General features: G+C 37.8%; 1 protein-coding gene across 3 annotated transcripts in view; it reads left to right on the top strand.

The window, feature by feature from the left end:
- The window catches only part of LOC148676629 (glutathione hydrolase 5 proenzyme-like), a 29,115-nt gene continuing 9,460 nt past the window's right edge, over positions 1–19,655 (top strand). The window contains exons 1-7 of one of the 3 annotated variants that reach the window (XM_088609907.1): positions 44–195; positions 7,249–7,351; positions 11,549–11,676; positions 12,443–12,538; positions 14,537–14,732; positions 16,280–16,446; positions 18,867–19,013. In XM_088609907.1, the coding sequence (XP_088466033.1) occupies positions 7,332–7,351; positions 11,549–11,676; positions 12,443–12,538; positions 14,537–14,732; positions 16,280–16,446; positions 18,867–19,013 (754 nt within the window). In that variant the 5' untranslated portion in view covers positions 44–195; positions 7,249–7,331. Of the gene's footprint in view, positions 196–7,029; positions 7,352–11,548; positions 11,677–12,442; positions 12,539–14,536; positions 14,733–16,279; positions 16,447–18,866; positions 19,014–19,655 lie in introns of those variants that run through there. The other 2 variants (XM_088609898.1, XM_088609890.1) reach the window with 2 other exon arrangements.

Here is a 19,655-nt window from a genome sequence, read left to right as displayed (position 1 = left end):
GGCAGTTTCAGTTGTTTGCGTACCAAGGGAAGGTTTAGTTTCCCAACGGAATGTCTGCTACCTGATAAAAGAGAGTCGTGAGCGATTGCAGCTATCAGCCAGCAACTCACCAAGGCTAAGGATAGTTATGAGAACAGAGCCCCTTGTTCTTTTCTCAGAGCGCAAAATTCTTAACCCTTTTGAACTTCTTCAAAGGTAAGATCCAAATCTTACACATTTCTACATGCTTGCATTTACAATTACTCTGTTGTACAAGCGCTTTGCATCTCACTCAATCACAGACAGACACATCTCAGACAGTGTTGCTCAGACATTTATTATGGTAATACATGACCGGAGTCACTCCCGTCACTTCTACTCCGGGGCGAAGTGCATTTTACCTCTTCAATAGCATCTGTTTGAGTTTGTGAAGTTATTGATAAAAGGTGTGATCGAAATGTCAAATTAAGCATATCAGGAAGATTACTGGGGAAAACAATACAGTTCACATCTAAATATCTATATTTTATGTTACATTTTTCCAACATATTTATTTCTAAAATTGATCAATGAATAAAATAGAGGCATTGCATAGTTCCTTTATGTAGAGAACCTAGGGAGATAAAAGCAGGCACTCGCCTCTTGTTTGACTGTGACAGTGACAAGTTCTTATTAGCTGACTGAAAAAGTGTGTGACATTCAACTTAATATATGAATATGCATTCTATTAGTGTTTAAAATATTCCTATACCACATATGCTGTTTTACATTCTGTGTGTTAACTTCTTATGTAGGAATTTGTAGGTCTCCCAGACAGCTTTGGCACCTTTTCTACTGGACACCACGCAGAGACTAGTTAAAACTAACATTATAGCCAGCAGAATCAGTTCAGCAATGGAGCTGTGTGGCTACCTCAGTCACTTGCCCTAATGTACTGTAACTGGTGCTCTGTCACAGAGAAGAAAACTCAAACATCAAATTAAACTGTCACTATCAAAAAGACAACTGAATCAAAGCTAATTGAGCTGGCTTCTTCTGTTTCCTCTGGTTTTGAACTATATTGTTTACATTCTTTGTTTTTTATTTCAAATGTCAGTCAATAATTTGTTGGAGTGAAGCGTATTAAGCTCCTTTCACTTCTGCAATTTTACATGAACTGATGTGACAACAGAGTGCCTACAATATTTATTTTGTACAGTAGACAATATGCTGTTGCAACCACTTGATTTATTTAAGTGACTTGCTGTCAAAGTAGTCAATGGATTGTAAAACATGAACTTCCTACAGTGAATGTAAAGTGTGTTGAACTCAATACCACAAAAGTATAAAATGTACAGCAGACAGAACAAGGTCCAGAATATTGTGCATTACTGAAATTGATCATCTCACTTACTGTACAGTCCACAGTATCGGAAACAAAAATCAAATTAATTCAATACAATTTACAATGCAGTCTTGAAGAGATACAAATCCAGAGTCTGGGGTGGAAGGTCATGGGAGGAGCTGTATACTAGTCAGGGCTGTTTCCAGCCATCTTGTCCACCTGAAGGAATGCAAAGGAAAGGAAGAACAGGACATCGTGGGAGAGAATGGTGGGTGTACGGATCAAAGCAAGGGGGGTTAGCCCAAATGGTAGAGCACTTGCTTTCCTTGTGAGAAGAAGTGGGATCAGTGCCTGGATCCTCCAGATCTAAGCTTTCAGCTTCATGTGCTTTTTGGGCCTCTTGCATGTGACCTTTTTTTCAGCATTATTAACACTGTATAGAGAATGTGAAGGCATTAATGACCACACATCTCTTCATTGTCAAATTGTAGGAACGTGTTCTCATATTTAATGTCACTAATCCAGTGAAATTGGTGTTGAAATTAATATATATTTTTTTAAAGAAGTGCATTTCCTTTATTCCTGAGTATCATATTGCAAAATTAAGTTTACCATTGGAAAAACAGAAGTGAAGATGATGATGGATAAATCAATTCAATTCAAGCTTAATAATTTAACAATAGGGGAATCTTGTTTTGCTTTAATGATTTTACTGCATATCTTAATTTTCAGTACTGATGTTGCCAAACCAGCATATAAAACATTTTTACTTGATGATTTTTGTAAACTAATAATGTATATTTCTATGATTAAATCTATAGTGCTGATTCAATTTGTCCACAGGTGAAAACACTTCTCTTAGATTCCCGATGTGGTTGTTGAAAAAAAGTTGTCACTTTTTATCTCTTAGAAAACCCAAAGAAATTGTATGTAAATGTTTACACAGCTATAGAAATTCAACTTAAAAAGCAAATCAATCGACTTTTTTCAATTTTAAAGAACAATCACATTCTACTTTTTGCTTAAAATTATCACAACTTGTTGTGACCATATCATATTACTCAGGACACACTTTGGGTTACCTATTTCAAGTCAAAGAAAAACATAAACCTCCACACAATTTGCAAGGCAGACAGAATGCAAAGCAAACTGTATTAATTATAATGACTGTGAGAAGGCAAGTTCCTGAAATAAGGAAGCCAGTTAAACTAGAAAGAGGTGTGGCAGGAGAAATTAGAAAGAAGACCTTGGAACAGTATCAGCAGGTTAAGAAAAGCTTTGGTTAGGAAATAATAATAATATCTTATAATAGTGCTAAATGCATGACAAGGTTGGTTGTGTGATAGTGTAAGCTCCAGTCCATTTCTCTTTTTCCTTGTGCACAGCATCTAGCTTTGTTGGGGTAGTAGTAGATAACGTATCAATCTCATGATTTGAAGATTGTGGGTTTGATCCTCATACATTGAGCAAGGGGGCATTCCTTATTTGTGTCTGTTGATTGATGTCACAGTTGTTCAATCACTTTTGTGCTTACCTACTACACCAAGTATGCAATTTTCTAGTCCATATAAACATAGTTAGATCCCTGGTGGTAGACATGATTAGCTCCATGTCTACTTATTCATTTTAAAATAATGATATACTGTATGACAACAACACGTACCAAAGCCAAACTATGGCTTAATGGAGTTTTAACTTTCCAGCAAGCCTGCTTGTCTCAACAATTTACCTCACATTAAGCTATGGGTTGAGTAATCATTACACTAATTCCCTGTTTTACTTTAATAATTTCAATGCAGTAGCCATTTGTCTCTAGGTGCGGGGAGTGGACAGTGGACACTATGAACAGTGATCTCCTGGACCTTCCAGCTTCTCAAGTCCTGGTCTGGTCAGAAAGAGCATAGACAGTATAAGCCAGTGAACCCTGGAGGTCAGGAAGAGAGGAAGGCACAGGAAGGCACAGGTGATTTGTTGTGGAGAGTAGGGTAGGTAGGTCCCTTTTTCAGGCCAGAAAGGTCCATGGGGAATGGGGGGCAAGGGCCACCAATTGTCTTTGACCATCTGACACTGGAGGTGGAGGTGATGTGGTCAGCATCACGCTCAGCATGCCTATTATCCCCGGAAGGATTAACCCCCGGTACTCACTTGGAAAGCAGGCTGAGTGGACCTGGGAGCCGTCTGGAAGGAATTAGAGCAAGCTCCAGTACAGCACTTGCCCCTACCTGGGATTAAACCCAGGACCTTCCGGTCAGGAGCTAGACGGAGAGTAGGGTAGGGGGAATGTATTGTTTGGGGCTTAAAAGCTAACAGGATCTTACATGAATTTGAAAGACTGTGCAGAGTTCTGTTTATTTTTTCAGTGCAGTGATTTCGGAAAATGGTGCTAGTAATCGTTTTTGGGACTTTTGGGGGTTTTGCTTACTGTCTTAATTGATTTCTGTGTGTGTCTGCTGTGGATACATTTTACTTTATTGTTTGTATATACCGTGATATCAATTTGTAGTAGAATAAAAATGGTATTTATGTGATTTAAGATCTTGCACAGGTTTGTGGGTGTGCTGGTGGGGTCCAATGAACCTGTGCAAGGAGAAAGGTCCTATAATCCTTAAAACTATGTATTTGGCTACAGAACCTACATATTGGGATCACTACTGTGCCACCAGAATATAATAATGTGCTGTGTACCAATATGTTGACATCACAAAACCAGCTAACATCAGAAACTAATATGAACATAGTGCAATACTTGCTGAATTAATTCATTTTACATAGCTGACATGCTATCAGACAAACAAAGTAAACTTAAAGTTAGTAACAGTGATGATGATGATGATGATGATGAATAATTCAGAAAACTACACCAACGTAGTGTAACTTGTTTTTGTTTCATTTTTTAACACTTGATAACAAAACATATATCTTAATTAAGTTATGTGTAAATCATTGTCTCACTATTGTAGTCCCTCCCTACGCTCCGGCTCTTTCACTTTGGACTTGATTTTGTGCACCTGCCCCCTGTTTCAGCCTCCTCCCAGTCCACCTTAAAAGCCAGATGCCCACTCAGTTCGGGTCTCTGCATTGATTCCCACATCGTGCAAGCCCAGGACCTGGATGCGCCTGGCTCCGTTATGGTTTTATTTTCTGTTCCTGTTCCCTGCCGTTCCGATCCAGTTCCTGTTTTTAGTCTCTAGTTTAGTTTTTAGTTTCTAGTCTCAGATGGACCGCCCGGCTTTGGACTTTGCCCGTTTTGGATACACTGTTTGGACTACTTCTCGATTGGTTGCCCCAGACTCACACCCCCCCCCCCCCCGGACACCTTCGCACTTTGGACACACCCCCCGTTTTCATTCCCGACTCCTGCATGCCTTTTTTCCCTGAGTTTTCCTCATTCCACCCCGGATCGTGTCGTCTGCATAGGACCCTGAAAGAACTCGTTCGTTACACATTGTCAGTGAGCAGTACAGAAGCACTCCACATAAGATTGCATTAGGATGAGGGAGAGGGAGGGAAGAAGAGAAAGAAGAGAGGAGAAAGGAGGTCATGCAACAAGAGAGGAGTCAGGAGGAGTTGGAACTTAAAGTTTGCGCCAGGTGAGAGCCTGTACTTCATGATCATCCAGTTCATCCAGAATCATCCATATTCTGTGTAATTAGGAAACTTGGGATTCCTGAGGAAAAGATACTTCAGTTAAAAATGGTCATTCCTGCTTGTGTGTGCATTTTTAGAATAGGGAGATAGGCTCCCATTTATTTTGTGGCATCCAGGTTTGCAGAGAGAGAGATTTAACTGCAGGTTGTATTTAATTTATTAAAGAGGTAGCTTATCCCTTATTTTAGCTGCTGCAGGCATTATTTAAGAGTTCAATATTTAGTAGCGGTTTGGGGTTTCTGGGTTGTTAGGATGCTAGGCTTCTGAAATGCTTTGTCTGAATATACTGTGAATATAGTAACTTGTGTGTTGTATGTTTTGTTGTGTGTAGTGTTTGTGTTATCATTGTTAATAAACATTTGCTAATCCAAGAGGGCTTGAATTTTTGCTCTTTCACCTAAACTGTGCCAGAGAATAAAGAATTCATGTACTGTCCTTCTAATTAAACCAACAGCTTATGTATTTTCTGGAGAAATAATTTACAAGTAGAGGGTTATGAATAATTATTTTACTTATTGACTTAACTACTTGGTCAATTTCTGAAATTCAACATTTTCATTACCTTCCATTTGTAACAATATGAAGCAATAAATCTCAGCACTTTAACCTGGGATTCACATAACCACATCTCTATATCACTGAGAACCACAAGAAAGGAAGGGACAGTATTTGTTTCAATATCCTCATATTTGTCACTTACTATTCTTCCCTAATCTAGCACATTATACTTTAACTTATATGTTATTTAATCATTAATATCTCTCAATAATTGCTATTAAGTGCACTTTCCCTGGGCTGTGTAACGTTCGACTTAATGGGTCTCATTATAAGTTTTTGCATATACAGTACAGTAAGAAGAGGTTACTGTAAATGTGTAAAGAGCAAGTGGTGCCAGCAGGTTACGCCCGTGCATGAATACTGCGGAGTGAGTAAAATATGTCACCAAATGGCTTTTTTTTCACTTCAATCTGGCTTTTCTATTGCATGTGTTTTAACCTCTGCATATTATCATGTACTTTTTTATTGACAATTTGAGCAGACCATAATAAAAACATGTCAGGAAAGTATGTAAGTGATATAATTATTTTAATTCTTAACTTATTATTTTATTTTATGTCTAATGTTACTGTCGTGCTGGGTAAGGAAATGAAGTTCTTTTACGTATTTGTTAAAAGTAAAAAATAAACTTTGGTGAGCATCTGTTCTGCTCTATTGCCCCTCCCTACTCACTCTCCAACACAACTGGGGATATAAAGGATCATTACAAAATTATGAATTTTTACCACACTGATATTAAGAAAAATGCATTCTTATTAGGTTATTTTAGCAGAACTGAGGTGCACACTGGCCCAAGAGGGTCTTCAATAAAGAACTAGGTGTGAATTAAAAATACAAAAATGCACCTTGGCCACATTCATCATGCACCCTCTGCAAAGTTTTCATTTGTGTGAATGAGAAAAATAACTTTCTGAACTTGCATCTGAGTTTCACCCTGCATACCTTTTTTTTTCATTGAACTCTTAAGTGAATGTACTATAGTTAATTCTTTATTCCATGAATGAATCCTGTCATACTTAGAAAAAAATGTAAAAAACAACCATTTTATGTATCTAATACAACAATATGTGCAAAATATGTATAAAACAGTTATTTGACAACCCAATAACAATCAATATTGGACATAAAATGTCCTATGTCCCTCTGTCAGTAAATATTGATGTTCAAATGGAAAAATATTTTTAAATTATTTTTGCCTTTTTTGAGCTACTGCAGAAGCATTCCTACTATTGATGAGTACTTCTTCATTTTTGCTCAACAAAATCAAGAATTCAGGCTTAAGAACATAAAAGCTTAAGTAGGGTTCAAAACGAAGCCATTTTGCCCACCTGGCTCATTGATAATACATTAGCTAATTGATTTTAAATTAGATCCCTTCTAATTCTACCTGTGCAGGACCAAGCCCTTTTAAACTTTCAGTATCTGTGACTGAACCAGGCCAATTGGAGAAAAGGGGTGGTACAGTCTAGAGCGGTTACTGACAACATGCAAACCTAGAGTTCAGTTACTGAAAACTGAATTTGACATTTCTTAGGCTTCTACTTCATTAGATATTTCTTTGTCTGAAAGTCTTTAGGATATATTTCCTCTACAACTTGCCGTCTAGGTTAGAGAGTGCTAAACTTCCAAAACACCTGAAGACAGCCTGCATGTTTGCATACCTTCAGCCATGGCTAATAAGATACAAGTAGCAATTAGTTGTGTTTCTGCTCTTAATTTATTGATCTTCATCATTTCAGCACTTTTTCAGAAGTTTGAAAAGGGCCCCACTATAAGCTCTACATGTGATTTTAGTCACGCTGCTGTGGCATGTGATACAGAGATGTGTTCTCTTGTTGGCAGGTAAGGATCAATGGTGTTTCCTAATAATTTATCATTTCATTTGTAATAATCATTTATCGTTATTTTTTTAAATAATCATGCTCATTTGTTTTTGTTAGTAGTTTTTGAAAGTAGTTTTTTTAACTCATGAGTGCTTTCCTGTGCTAATCAAACAAAAACACTATTAGTTTTTTTTATTACATACAATATACAGGATTAATAGTAATTGTGTATAAATACTAATTAGAAAGCAAAAAAAATAGTGATTGTTAAAATATTATACATGATGGGTTAAAACATACATTATTTATAAGAAAATAAAAATGCCTTGAGGTTGCATACTATACATTGCATTAGAGCTGATGCAAGTCTTTTTTTAGTGCTGTAGGGGTTTTGTGAATTTACTGTCACAATATTTAGTTGTAACAGTAAATTTTGCGACTTTTCTTTGGCTATTAGGAATCATTTGTCAGAGAAACAAGAACTCTTCACAATGATTTACAACACATGGAATAATTTATTGATACATAAAAACAACGTGTACACAAAGCATTCAAAATATCAAACTGATAACAGAAAAGATACATAAGAAGGGATACTATGTTAGTATACTATTGGTAACACTAACGTCCGCATCAGTCACATTAAAATGATTAACATTCAAGCACTCTTAAGTAACTACAGCTACTTAAATGAATTAAATTGATATTAATACTGTATGTGTTAATATAACAATTTTATTCTCGAGAGGGTTAATATTGAATTATAGTTATCTACGACCATGGATCTCCCAAACAAAAGGATGGGGAACATCTGATTGGGTTACTCACAGCACTGTCCAATCCGGGCTCTGCTGGTTCGGTGCCACTCATGTCCTAAGGCAGCTCAAAGTATCAGGGAGAGAGAGAAGCATCCTGCTGTAGCCTCAAACTGACAGTCAACTCAAATTAATTCTCTGGGTCAGTGCTGAGCTGAACTAGGGACAAAGGTCTATGCACAAGGTGGTTGTTGCTTAGTCTGTCACGATCGCTACTCCTCCTCTTAAGGGCGCTCTTAAGGGCTTCTGCCCCATTACCCGCACCTGTTCCTTATTCCAGCCCCTCTTCAGTTCCCCCTTAAAAGCCAGACGCAGACGTCATTCGAGGTTCTTCATTGAATTCCGTATTGTGAGAGCCCGGGTCCTGCTGCGTCTGGCTCCGTTATGGTTTTAACTTTCTGTTCCTGATCTCCCCCCCGGCGGTTCCAACCCGGTTCACATTTTTTATCCCCCGGATGGATCAGCTGGCCATGGACTTATGCTTCTGTTTTGGTTTCCCATTTGGACTTCGTCTTGGATTGTTCGCCCCAGACTCACTTCCCCTGGACACCTGCACACCTAGGACACGCCCTCCTGTCTCCATACCCATCTCCTGCACGACATTTTCCCCAGTGTTTCCTCACTAATCCAGATTGTGTCGTCTGCATAGGGCCCAGAAAAAACTGTTTCTGACATAGTCAGAGCAAGTCACACAAAAAGGGGAGAAACTCGGACCCTGGATTGTGCCCCGGATTCCCCCTTGGACTGTTTGGACTTGTTTGCCATAGCCACACCCCCCGAGCACCGGATCACCGCCATCATGCCCCCTTGTCTATCAACCTGTCCTGATCCTCTACGTCTCTTCCCTGTTCTCCTTCTCCACTTACTTCCAGATTATACCGTCTGCATAGGGTCCTGAACTACGCTTCATGGGAGCCTGGACCTGCTCCCACTACAGTGATAAGGCTAGACCTTTACTTATGGGCTCACCCTCTGACTTAGTACTTTGGGAAGATGTTAAGTCCCAAAGTTCAGAAAACAAGTGCAGCAGGTCAGCCAAGAGAGGAGGATGGCCAAGTTAGTGGTGACGCACTGCTTTTTAACTGGGGAAAATATGTTGGTAATTGGTCAAGTAGCTACCAAGTAGAGTGGGTACCAATACCCTGGGGGTCTGTGATTGATTGGTCATCTTGTTGGATGATTCACCACGCCCTTTTGCTTTTAGGATAATCTCCAGCTGTGTCAACTGTATGTCCCTCCACGCCTCAACAGTGGACATCCATCTTAAAGGAGTATTGATAATGGATCTGAACTGTTCTGGGAAAGATCATTATCCAAAAGATAGACTCATCTCCCTCACTTGCTCACACACAAAGACCACTAGGTCACCCGTAGCTAACCACAGAGAGGGGCCTCTTTCGCTACATTCCTGTGACAGGCTGTCTGGACCAGGAACACAAAGATTTTCAGAAATACTTCATATCACTTGAAATGGAAATCTAATAAATAAATTGATTCTTAAAATGTAGAGAGCTTTAGGAAAATATATAACAAGAATGTAACTGCTGTGTTACGTGCAGATTTTTAGAAGACAGTGTATCAAAACAGTATGTACTGTCTGGGTCATTAGATTAGCCGAAGGTAACTGATAAGCTTTCCAAAAAATCTATTGGTGCTTCTTTTTTTCGTTTTTATGATGTAATCTGTTTTTGTCCTAAGGAAAGGGGAAGTTTTAGAAATGACAAAATGCTGAACTTTCCCTTACACTGCAACATTTTTTAAAAATCCCGTACTGCTTGTAACGAGTTGAGTCTCTGATGCACTTTGCAGAGTGGCAACAGGGCTCCCAGTGTTGCAATATTGAAATAAAGACCTTACTCAGGTGAGAACTCTCTCTTGTGGCTTCCTTGATAGTTATATTTCTATGACACACTTTAGTCCAAGTGAAATAATAGACCACATCCATACAGTGTGTTTCTCAGTAATTTTGCGTAGGTTTTCATTCAACGGTTTTGTTATTCTTATTATTGTATTTAGAAACAGTTCTGGTTCATTTGGTTTCATGTCCTCTGCAAACAATTACTGTATAACATCAGTAGATCTGATTATTTGTTTATATTTAGTATATTATAATTTTTCATTGCAGTGTAATGGAAAATTAAAAGATTAAATCGGACTGATACATTGATGGTTTAGTGAATTCTTGCCTGCAGTGTGGAATGCCTGGGTTTGATTACCAGCCAATGCGCAAGTTGTACTTTTAACAAATTGCCCCTTGAGGTTAATGAAGACTCTTTCTCTAATCATATGTAATATGTAAACAATATATGCCAAATTATGCCACTGATGTATTAAAATGTGTATAAGAAATGTCTATTCAACTGTATATTATAAAACCAAATGATTGAATCTTACATTTCACTGTCTACAACTCAAAACGTTACTAGGTTACTAAGTTGTCTTTATCATGTAAATCAACCCAGAAACCATTATTCCACTGACCCGTTGGGTCACATTGAAGCACCTGTTGGCAGTGCTATAGCTAAGATTTTATATATGGAGTGACAGGGACACTAGCATAAAACAAACAGTGATCTCAAGGTTGTTGCAGAAAAAAAAGAAATTTCAGGAAAGTTATTTTACAGAGAAACCTGGGTGCAGCATTTTGGTATTACAATTATATCATATAATCACATAACATATTTAGTACATTTAGCTGTTCGTGAGGTACAGTATGTGCTAATAATTGTTTGTGAATGGGATTTGATAATTGAGAATGCAGATGTTCCAGTAAGCAAATAAACTGAGATGAATGAGGACACCAGATCATTCCCAGTGTTATTGGTTTTACCTAGAACCCTAGATAAACAACTTAAAAGTCTTTGTCTTTGTGTCAGTCCTGCTGGCTGTCTCATTTGACATTAACACCATAAGGCCACCTCCACGGGGCATAATTCACTGCAATACAAATATTTTAGTTCATGATACCTGTCACGAACGGAGGGCGCTCCTTCTCTGTCCTGTCCTTAGTTTCTGGTCTGCTGTCCTTCCTGTCCCTCTCTTTCCCTTGGGCTATATATTTCCGGGTCTTGCACTCTGTCCTCGCTCAGCATTGACGTTTGGATGTCCTGAGACCCGCCTAGCAGCAGGGCGCCCCACGTCCGCTCCCTGAGGGCATAGGTTTCTATACGGCATTCCTGAACTCTTTGCACTATGAGCCCGGGCCTTTTTCCTGTCTCGCCGCTACGCATATGGGTCTTTTTCCGCTCTCCTGCTCCCCACGGTTAGTCCCTTTGGATGTCCGTGACAATACCATTACATGTGTTTTTAGAACATTTTGTTAGTTCAAAGATTAAACTGCTAAAAATAGAAGGTTTACATGAAAAGCATACAGCAAAAGTCTCATTATCATCTCCCTGCAGGGACATTCTGAAGGATGGGGGCTCAGCAGTGGATGCAGCCATTGCTACATTGCTGTGTATTGGAGTCGTCCACCCACAAAGTACAGGGCTTGGCGGAGGAGCAATTTTCACCATTTATGAAAATCCTGGTGAGGACAACCTTCATGTCTGAAGAAGATGTACTGTACAGAGAAAGCTGTAGTCAACTGTATAATATCCAGAGAAAATAATTAAAGTTTTATTACTAATATCTGGTCCCGGAGAGAACACACACATGGTAGTAAACAAGTGTATTGTTATGGGAGCAGGTCCTGACTCCCATGTAGAGCATAGTTTAGGACCCCGTGCAGACGGTATAATCCGGAATTGACTAGAAAAGGGCTACGGGAAATTACAGTTAGGAAAGGAAGGGATGGTGAACAGGGGCAGTGCCGACAGGGATCAGCTACAAGGGGGAGTGCAGGCAAACAAGTCCAGGGAAGTCCAAAACGGGAAATCCTGGCGCAAGTTAAAAGCTGATGCGGGATCTATAACAGGTACAACAGGTTAAAAACAGAATGACGAGGCCAGGCGCTCCGAGCCCAAGCTAGGTCAGGACAGCGATCGGAAGCCTAAGCCCTCAAGCCGCGGACGTGGGGCGACTTGATGCTAGGTTGGCCTCTAGGCGTTCATCTTCCAATGCAGGGCCCAGAGCTTAGGAGGCACATAACTTACATGAAACCTTTGAAAGAGTATGGATATTAAATAAAATTAAATACAGTTATTAAATAAAATGCTTTTTAGTTGCATTACGCAATGACAAGATCAAATAAATTGTCTGGAAGGCACTTCTCCTTCCTCACCAGAGCCATGTTCTGAAATTGTCTGGTAAGGTCTCTCCACATTTTGATTCATTTCTTTTCTCGTCATTTCAAGGCACGGTTAAAGTGATTAACGCACGTGAATCTGTTCCCAAGATGTACAGACGTGACCTGCTGAAGGAGTGCACCAATGACTATAGTTCTCTAAAAGGTAGAGTAGTTGCCATTTTCAATATTTTGCTCAAATCTTAATTGTAACATACTGTAATACTGTTACAAATAGGGCAAAGAAAATAGAATACGGAGAGAGAAAATCAATAATTAAAGTAAATAACTATAACCTCCATATTCTCAAAGATATGCCAAGAATATGCATTAACTGTAGTATTGTGGTCATTACATTACAACCATCAATGATGGTTCATTAAAATTATTTTCACTGTTGTGAAAATAAAGTTATTGTTTGGATTTAGAGGATAGAAGATATTGAAGATCACTTGCATGTGGAATACTTTATGGAGAGGTATCCCCAGTCATCCAGGAGCCATTTCTGTTTGGAATAGATGTGCTCTTAACCAATGTGCAATATATTGGAATGCCCGGTTGAGAGATTGAATTCAAGGAAGCCCCTTGTGCCTGATGTCTGAAATATCACTTTTTATATATTTCATACTCAGCACACAGTGAAAAAAGAAATATCCAAAAGAAAAACAGGAAAAAAAACCCAAAAAACACTCTTCTAAAGTCACATGAAAACTTTTTTTTCCACTTCTCCTCAATATGTCAAATACTTTGAATAAAAAGTTGAAAATTGAAACTATTAGAACAAAGACAAAAAATGGTCTTGACATGTTTATCTTTGAAAATAATATAATACAATTATGATAAAATTATATAAAAAAAGAAGAAACGTTCCATTAGTTCTATTATGATTGAGTTTTAGGCTATGCAAGAGTGGTTAGTATATAGTGTTCATGTTTTCTAGCTTGTATGAAGCAACAATGATGGTAACAATGAAATACATACTGTAATAAGATAGGTTTGTTCCATTTTGTGAGACAAAACTTTTTACCCTGGGCGTTTTCTTTAAACATCTATGAACTTCTGAACTGTCATTCAAAACTCTCTGAATGACAGTTTGTTTTGCCTACCAGGGCAGTCAAATTCACAGTCTAAAATTCTACCTAATACCCCTTGTCTGTTTAATGAGGATCTGCTTTGATTATATTTTTCTGGTTGTTATTTGTTGAGAATGCAGCGTTAAGGTAAGACATTGGTCTTTACATATTTGGTCAAGGCTTTGTTTTTGTGATGTTATTTTTACTGAAACGAAATTAGCAAAATGAAAATGGAGAGGGCAGGTGAGAGTGACAACCCTTGTGAGGTGATATCTCATGTTTGTTATGCTGAAGGCCAAAAAAACTTTACTGTTATACAGGATGATGCTTTTGTTAAAGTTTTGTTTTCACTGTAAAAGAGGCAAACTATAACGTTAGGTTGTTAGTTCACTGGTGACTTTGCAAAGTAGAACAAGACTAAGAAATATATTGTTACCCTTCCAGTGACACCACTGCACACTAGTATTGGTGTTTCACGAGGAATGACAGCAGCCGAAAGCTAGGGAGAAATTAGAATCGTTTACTGGGATGTGGAGATTTCACGTAACCCGCTTGGCTGAGGGCCAACCTCCCGGCAGTTGGATGGGGAGGATAGAACCCCCATGGGAACAATTCGGTAGCTGCAAAGGTGGAGGAGGGGTGCAGAAAACGAACGAGGAAGAGGAGAGGGTGACGTTTGATATACAGTATATGGAGACTGGTTGCTTACGTCAGGATTAGTAAGAATTGCAGCAGCTGTGTCGAATGAGTGCGGCTGCCTTCATTCCTCCTGAACGTTCATTAAAAACTCCATTTAAATGTTTATTCTTACTATGATTAACTAAAGTAATTCTTTGTAAAAAGCAAATTAAAGTTAAACACTGGTTTCTACCCGTTGTTTCTACTTGTTGCTTTAAAGCTGCCACAATAGATTTACACCAACAGTAATAATGAGGAGTGCATTTAAAACACTTCATGCATGCTTTTCAGAAGTGTAAAATGTTATTCTGTTAAATCCTATAAATCATGAGGTGCAATGTGACAAGAATATCCTTAAGTAAACAGATAAAATATTTACAAATATTTACTGTGTTTTTTTAACCTTTATAAAGGGCCCCAGTGGATTGGCGTGCCTGGTCTGATCCGAGGCATGGAGAAAGCACACAGTTTGTATGGCAGGCTTCCCTGGGAGAAACTGTTTGAACCTGCAATCAAACTGGCCAAAGAGGGGGTTAATGTCTCTGAAATACTGAGTTGGTATCTTAACAGTCCAAATCTAAAGAATGCTGTGGAAACATCACCACTGTGGTAAGACATTCAAACACTTTAACCATTTCTTTTTTTAAAGAATTATGAATGCACTTGTACAGGGAAAGTCAGAGGCATTCAAGCCTAATTTTTAATTTGTTTTATAAATAGACATTAAATGTAATATAATAAAACTTACAGATGCAGCCATTCAACACGAGCGGGGTACACTGCGGTAAAACAAAGTGGGCATGTCACATCACAACTAGTCATAACGCATGATATCGCGTCATTATGTATAATACCAATGTTATGATATTAGTATCCGGAATCACCACCAGGTGGAAAACACCTGGTTTCGAATCCCGATCACTGCTGAGGGACAATCTTTATTCAATTAAGAATTTAAGTTGTATACTCTTTAGACTTTTAATCATTTTAAACTGTGTATTACAGCATGTTAATCATTAAACATTAAAAAGTTGGTATATTTTATAAAAGCAAGATTGCTCAGTTGAACAAAAGTACACAACCTACCACCTTTATCATAAATATTTTAATTATGCAGAAATATTTTATGCATCAAAGTCTTTATGGAAGATATTACTAATAGTACTAATAGTATTAATAACGAATTACCTTGGACAGGCTGTAAGCTCAAACTATTACCATTGTCCACTTTCTTTGTAACTGTCTTTGTAAACGAAAATATTTTATTTTTTCATTGACAAAAAGTAACACCACGATACACCACCATAAACTATATTAATTTAGGAACATAAACATATTATGTAAACAGTATATGGCTGGTATTGGTAGTTTAAAGAAAAAATACACGCCAGTATTCCATTTTCTTTCTAAATATTTTAAGCATCAACGTCTTACATGTGGTTATTTCGGAAACATTTTTACCTGCTACTTCTGACCATATTAAGTTCATATACTTTGTGAAAAGTCAAAATGTTTTAACCTTTTCTGTGAATATGCTCGTTATCGGAGTAAACAAAAGCATACTTTTAGAATTTTAATTAATAGGGAATATAATATGGAATCATGTATCTAAATAAATTAATAACGATATAATTATATTCATGTACTGTAGCTCAAATAGTAGTATAATATCATTTCTATTCGTAATTGGTCCTGGTAAGTGTGTGTGAGTCTGTGTTTGTGTCCGTTTGTTCCAGTCTGGCATCTTATATGGACTGGTATCCTATACATATCTCTGTGCCTGATTGCTTACTAGGTTATGCTCCAGGTCCACTGATAGAAAATGGATGTATAGAGTATACTTCTTTTAAGTCAATATATTTAAACAAACTCTCATGCTCAACCTGATGAAGATAAATATCAGCAGAAATGACAAATACTGTATATAAATATAAAATAATGTAATGCTGTACTCACTGTTGTTGCTATTGCCAACCTGTTCAAGTGCACAAAACTACAAATTTACAGTACTTTGACACGTCAGGTTTCACAATTAATTTCTTTCATGCTCAGATTCATAGGCACTGCCTGGCAGGCAAATTTAGTGAAGGGTTTCACCTCACCAACCCGAATTCATTCTTGGTCGAGATATTTAAACACTTGATTTATTTTTGCAGCCATTCAGGTGTTCTGTGTGATGAGAATGAGACAGTGCTGAAAACAGGGGACAAGATGCGTGCGACAGCCCTGGCCCAAACGATGCAGATCATTGCTGAGAAGGGGGCCAGTGCTTTTTATAATGGGAGTGTGACCAAGACCTTTATACAGGACATACAGAAAAATGGTATCGTATTGACTTGCTATCAAATATATTACGCACAAATACATTTGACTATATACAGCCTTACTCTAAATATTATAGATACAGTAAATCACAATCAGTAAGGAGGAACAGCTTGTGATGTGAAATTCTTACTATTTAATTATTTTTAACTTCTAATTAAAGTAACTGTTTAGGGAGCAGTGATATGAGGGTTTTAATTTACTGTAACAATCAGAAATTGCAACAGTAAATTGTGAAAATTCTTGACAACTTTTAGGAAGCAATCATACATAATATTTTGCGGTATCACACACGATTTCCAAAAATACAGTATAAAAGTTATGGGTATAAAACCAAAAACATGATTAACAAATTAAAAGCAGATTGTATCTGTGAAACGATCTGCTGTGATACGAAAGGTTGATCATTCACTCAGGAATTACAAGATGAGATGAGTTAATAAAAAATCCATCATTATCACTATCGCTGGCCTACAGGTAATTCTAGAGAAGATATATATGGTGTTTAAGCTGTGAACAAGTTTCCTTGCTAGCCTTCTGGTGTTCTGGTGTGCACAGATGATAACAGTCTGTGTAATCTTCACTTGATCGACAGACACCACAGTGCATTTAGTAACTTGTTGAATATGTTATTTTCTGTTCTTTCTTCCTTTGTTCCCCCCTTCTTTGGTTATGTCTTTCCTTCACTGTGTCCTTCCTTTGTTACTTCCTTCCATCATCATTTCCTTTCTTCCTTCTTGGAGAACACTCAGAACACATGTAAACCCCCCTTAAGTCTCTGAATAGTCAGATTTTACGGAATGGCAGCTATTTTAACCTATCAGATCAGCTTTTCCATTGTTTGAAAACAGGCATAGGACCCCTAGGTTATCATCAGTTACAGTATGCTCAAGTTCATCAGGTCATTTTTGTGGGTTCATCTGTTGTGTATGGATGGAATTTGCATGATTGCTGTACATGGTAGGAACATTTAATTTTATATGATTGGTGAGTTTTTGCTTTTCTGATTGTATTTGTATCGTAAAAATGGCAAATTATCAGTGGAACATCTCTGAACTGTTTCACCAGATAAGTGGGCTTAAATATTGTGTTACTGTATCTGGGTTAGAAATACACTATTGTGAAGGTTGTCTTGTTTCTCATGACATAAAGTTTGTGTTGATGTGTTTCAAATTTTGCTGGTATAAACTAATCGTGTTCAGCTATGTTCAGTATGTGTATTTAGTATTGCGGTCAGCACTATCTAATTAATTCATTGGTTTATCAGAAAATAGTTTCACTGCTGTGAAAACAAACTTATAGGTTGGATTTAGACGATATTGGAAATCACTTGCCTGTGCAATACTTTGTGAAATGATTGAAAAATTGTGTTGTAATGAAACATAAAATGCAATTCAATATGCAGATTTCTAAGGCTGCAAGCGTATGAAAGTTGGATGCGTTAACATACCCTAATGGACCTTTCTGATTATCTACATCTACATTGGAGAAACAGGAAGCAGACTCGGAGACCGCTTCAGAGAACAAGTCAGGGCTGTGAAGATTAAAGATCTCTCCAAGCCCGTTGTTTCTCATTTCACCTCTGACGGCCACGACCACTCTAATCTCTCCGTCTGTGTTCTCAAAGACGGCTTTCCGAACTCATACATCAGAAAGATCACCGAAACTAAAATTATTCTGCAGCTAGAATCACACATTCTCCCTTCTCTTAACGACAGACTACTGTTCTTTTAAATTTTCTCCATTCATTGGAAGTTTCTTTTCACACCTCTCTGCACCCATTCTCACTTCACACCTCTTGATTGGCCTCTCTTTCTGTCCCCTGCTTCCGCCTCTCACTCCTCCTCCCTCCCAACCTTTGTTCTCCAGCTACTTAACCTTTGCCCCCTGTCCTGTCTCTCTCACACCTGAAGAAGGCTCCACTGCCGAAACGTTGTGTGCTCTTTCTTCTTTTTTTCAGCATGGAATAAACCTATTACTTGTTCCTTTCTGATTATTGTTAACATACAGTATTGCCATGCAGTATACTGTGTTCAAGAGACTGCTCAGTCTGAGGTGTTTCTTGTTGCTTCTTGTTGTGTGAGTCCACTGAAAATAAGAAAAAATCCATCCTTATATCAAAATGTAAAAAAACAACTTGATCAGAAGACACATTTTTTTTTAATCTTACATATAAACATTAATTTTGTGAGAATACTGCATTTAATCCAATGGTTGCTTAATTTTTAATTAACATTTTTTCAGACATTTTAATGATTTGGCAGTTCTGACTGACCAGTGCTATCAGAATCCTTAATTGTATGGGCCGAGCCAATTAATGTTGTCAGTAAGTGCAGTGCTGTGTAAAACCATATTTTTACACTTGACTTAATTGGTCATTTTTACACAGGTCTCTGTTTCTTTTCTTTCGGTGTGTTTCAGGTGGGGGGATAACAGCTGATGATTTGGAGTCTTACAGGGTTCAAGTTACAGGTGTCATGAAAGCTCAAGTGGGTGAATACACAATGTACATGCCTCCTCCACCAGCAGGGGCTGCTCTTGTCAGCTTTGTGCTCAATGTCATGAAAGGTCAGTGTCGTACCAGTATTGTTATAAATAAGGGTTATAAAAACTGAAAATGACTAGAAATAGGCTGAGCTTTTTAATCAATAAGTAAAAAAATGATCATGCTATCAGCCTAATTGCATTTAACACCAAGAGGTACTGTGAAATAACAAAACGTGCTTCATTCTGAATTTAAGCTGTAAAATCTTTCAAACAACTTTTGTATATTCTTTAAATGTTTTCATAGCTTAGCTTCATGGTACTGGCACTCATTGTGGAATGTATAGAAGTTGAGATAGCATTACATGTTAAAACGAAAAATGTCACAGTGCCCGAAAGATTAAGTAAAGGTATTTGCTCAGACAAGGCTCTTTGAGACTGATCTGTGTCATTTGTCAATGCATACAGTAACTTACTCAGCATGAAGATTCAGGTGGCCATGAGCTAGCCAACAAACCATATGTTTCTCATTCAATTGTTCCACCTGTAATGATTTTCAGTGCTTCTATATGTTTGCAGTGTTGACAGTAAGGGTTGTTCCAATACTCAATATGTATAGCTTTAGGCTTGCAATGTAAAAATACATTTTAGAAGACCTGCAGGAAAATGTCATTATCTACTAGTGAATCCAAAATTGGTAGGTATAAAAGAAAAAATAAATTTAAG

Source organism: Lepisosteus platostomus, chromosome 2, assembly GCF_059453375.1.
Source record: "Lepisosteus platostomus isolate fLepPlt1 chromosome 2, fLepPlt1.hap1, whole genome shotgun sequence".
NCBI lineage: Eukaryota > Metazoa > Chordata > Actinopteri > Semionotiformes > Lepisosteidae > Lepisosteus > Lepisosteus platostomus.
Note: the sequence above shows the minus strand (reverse complement) of the source record. Positions and strands in the feature narration are given on the sequence as shown.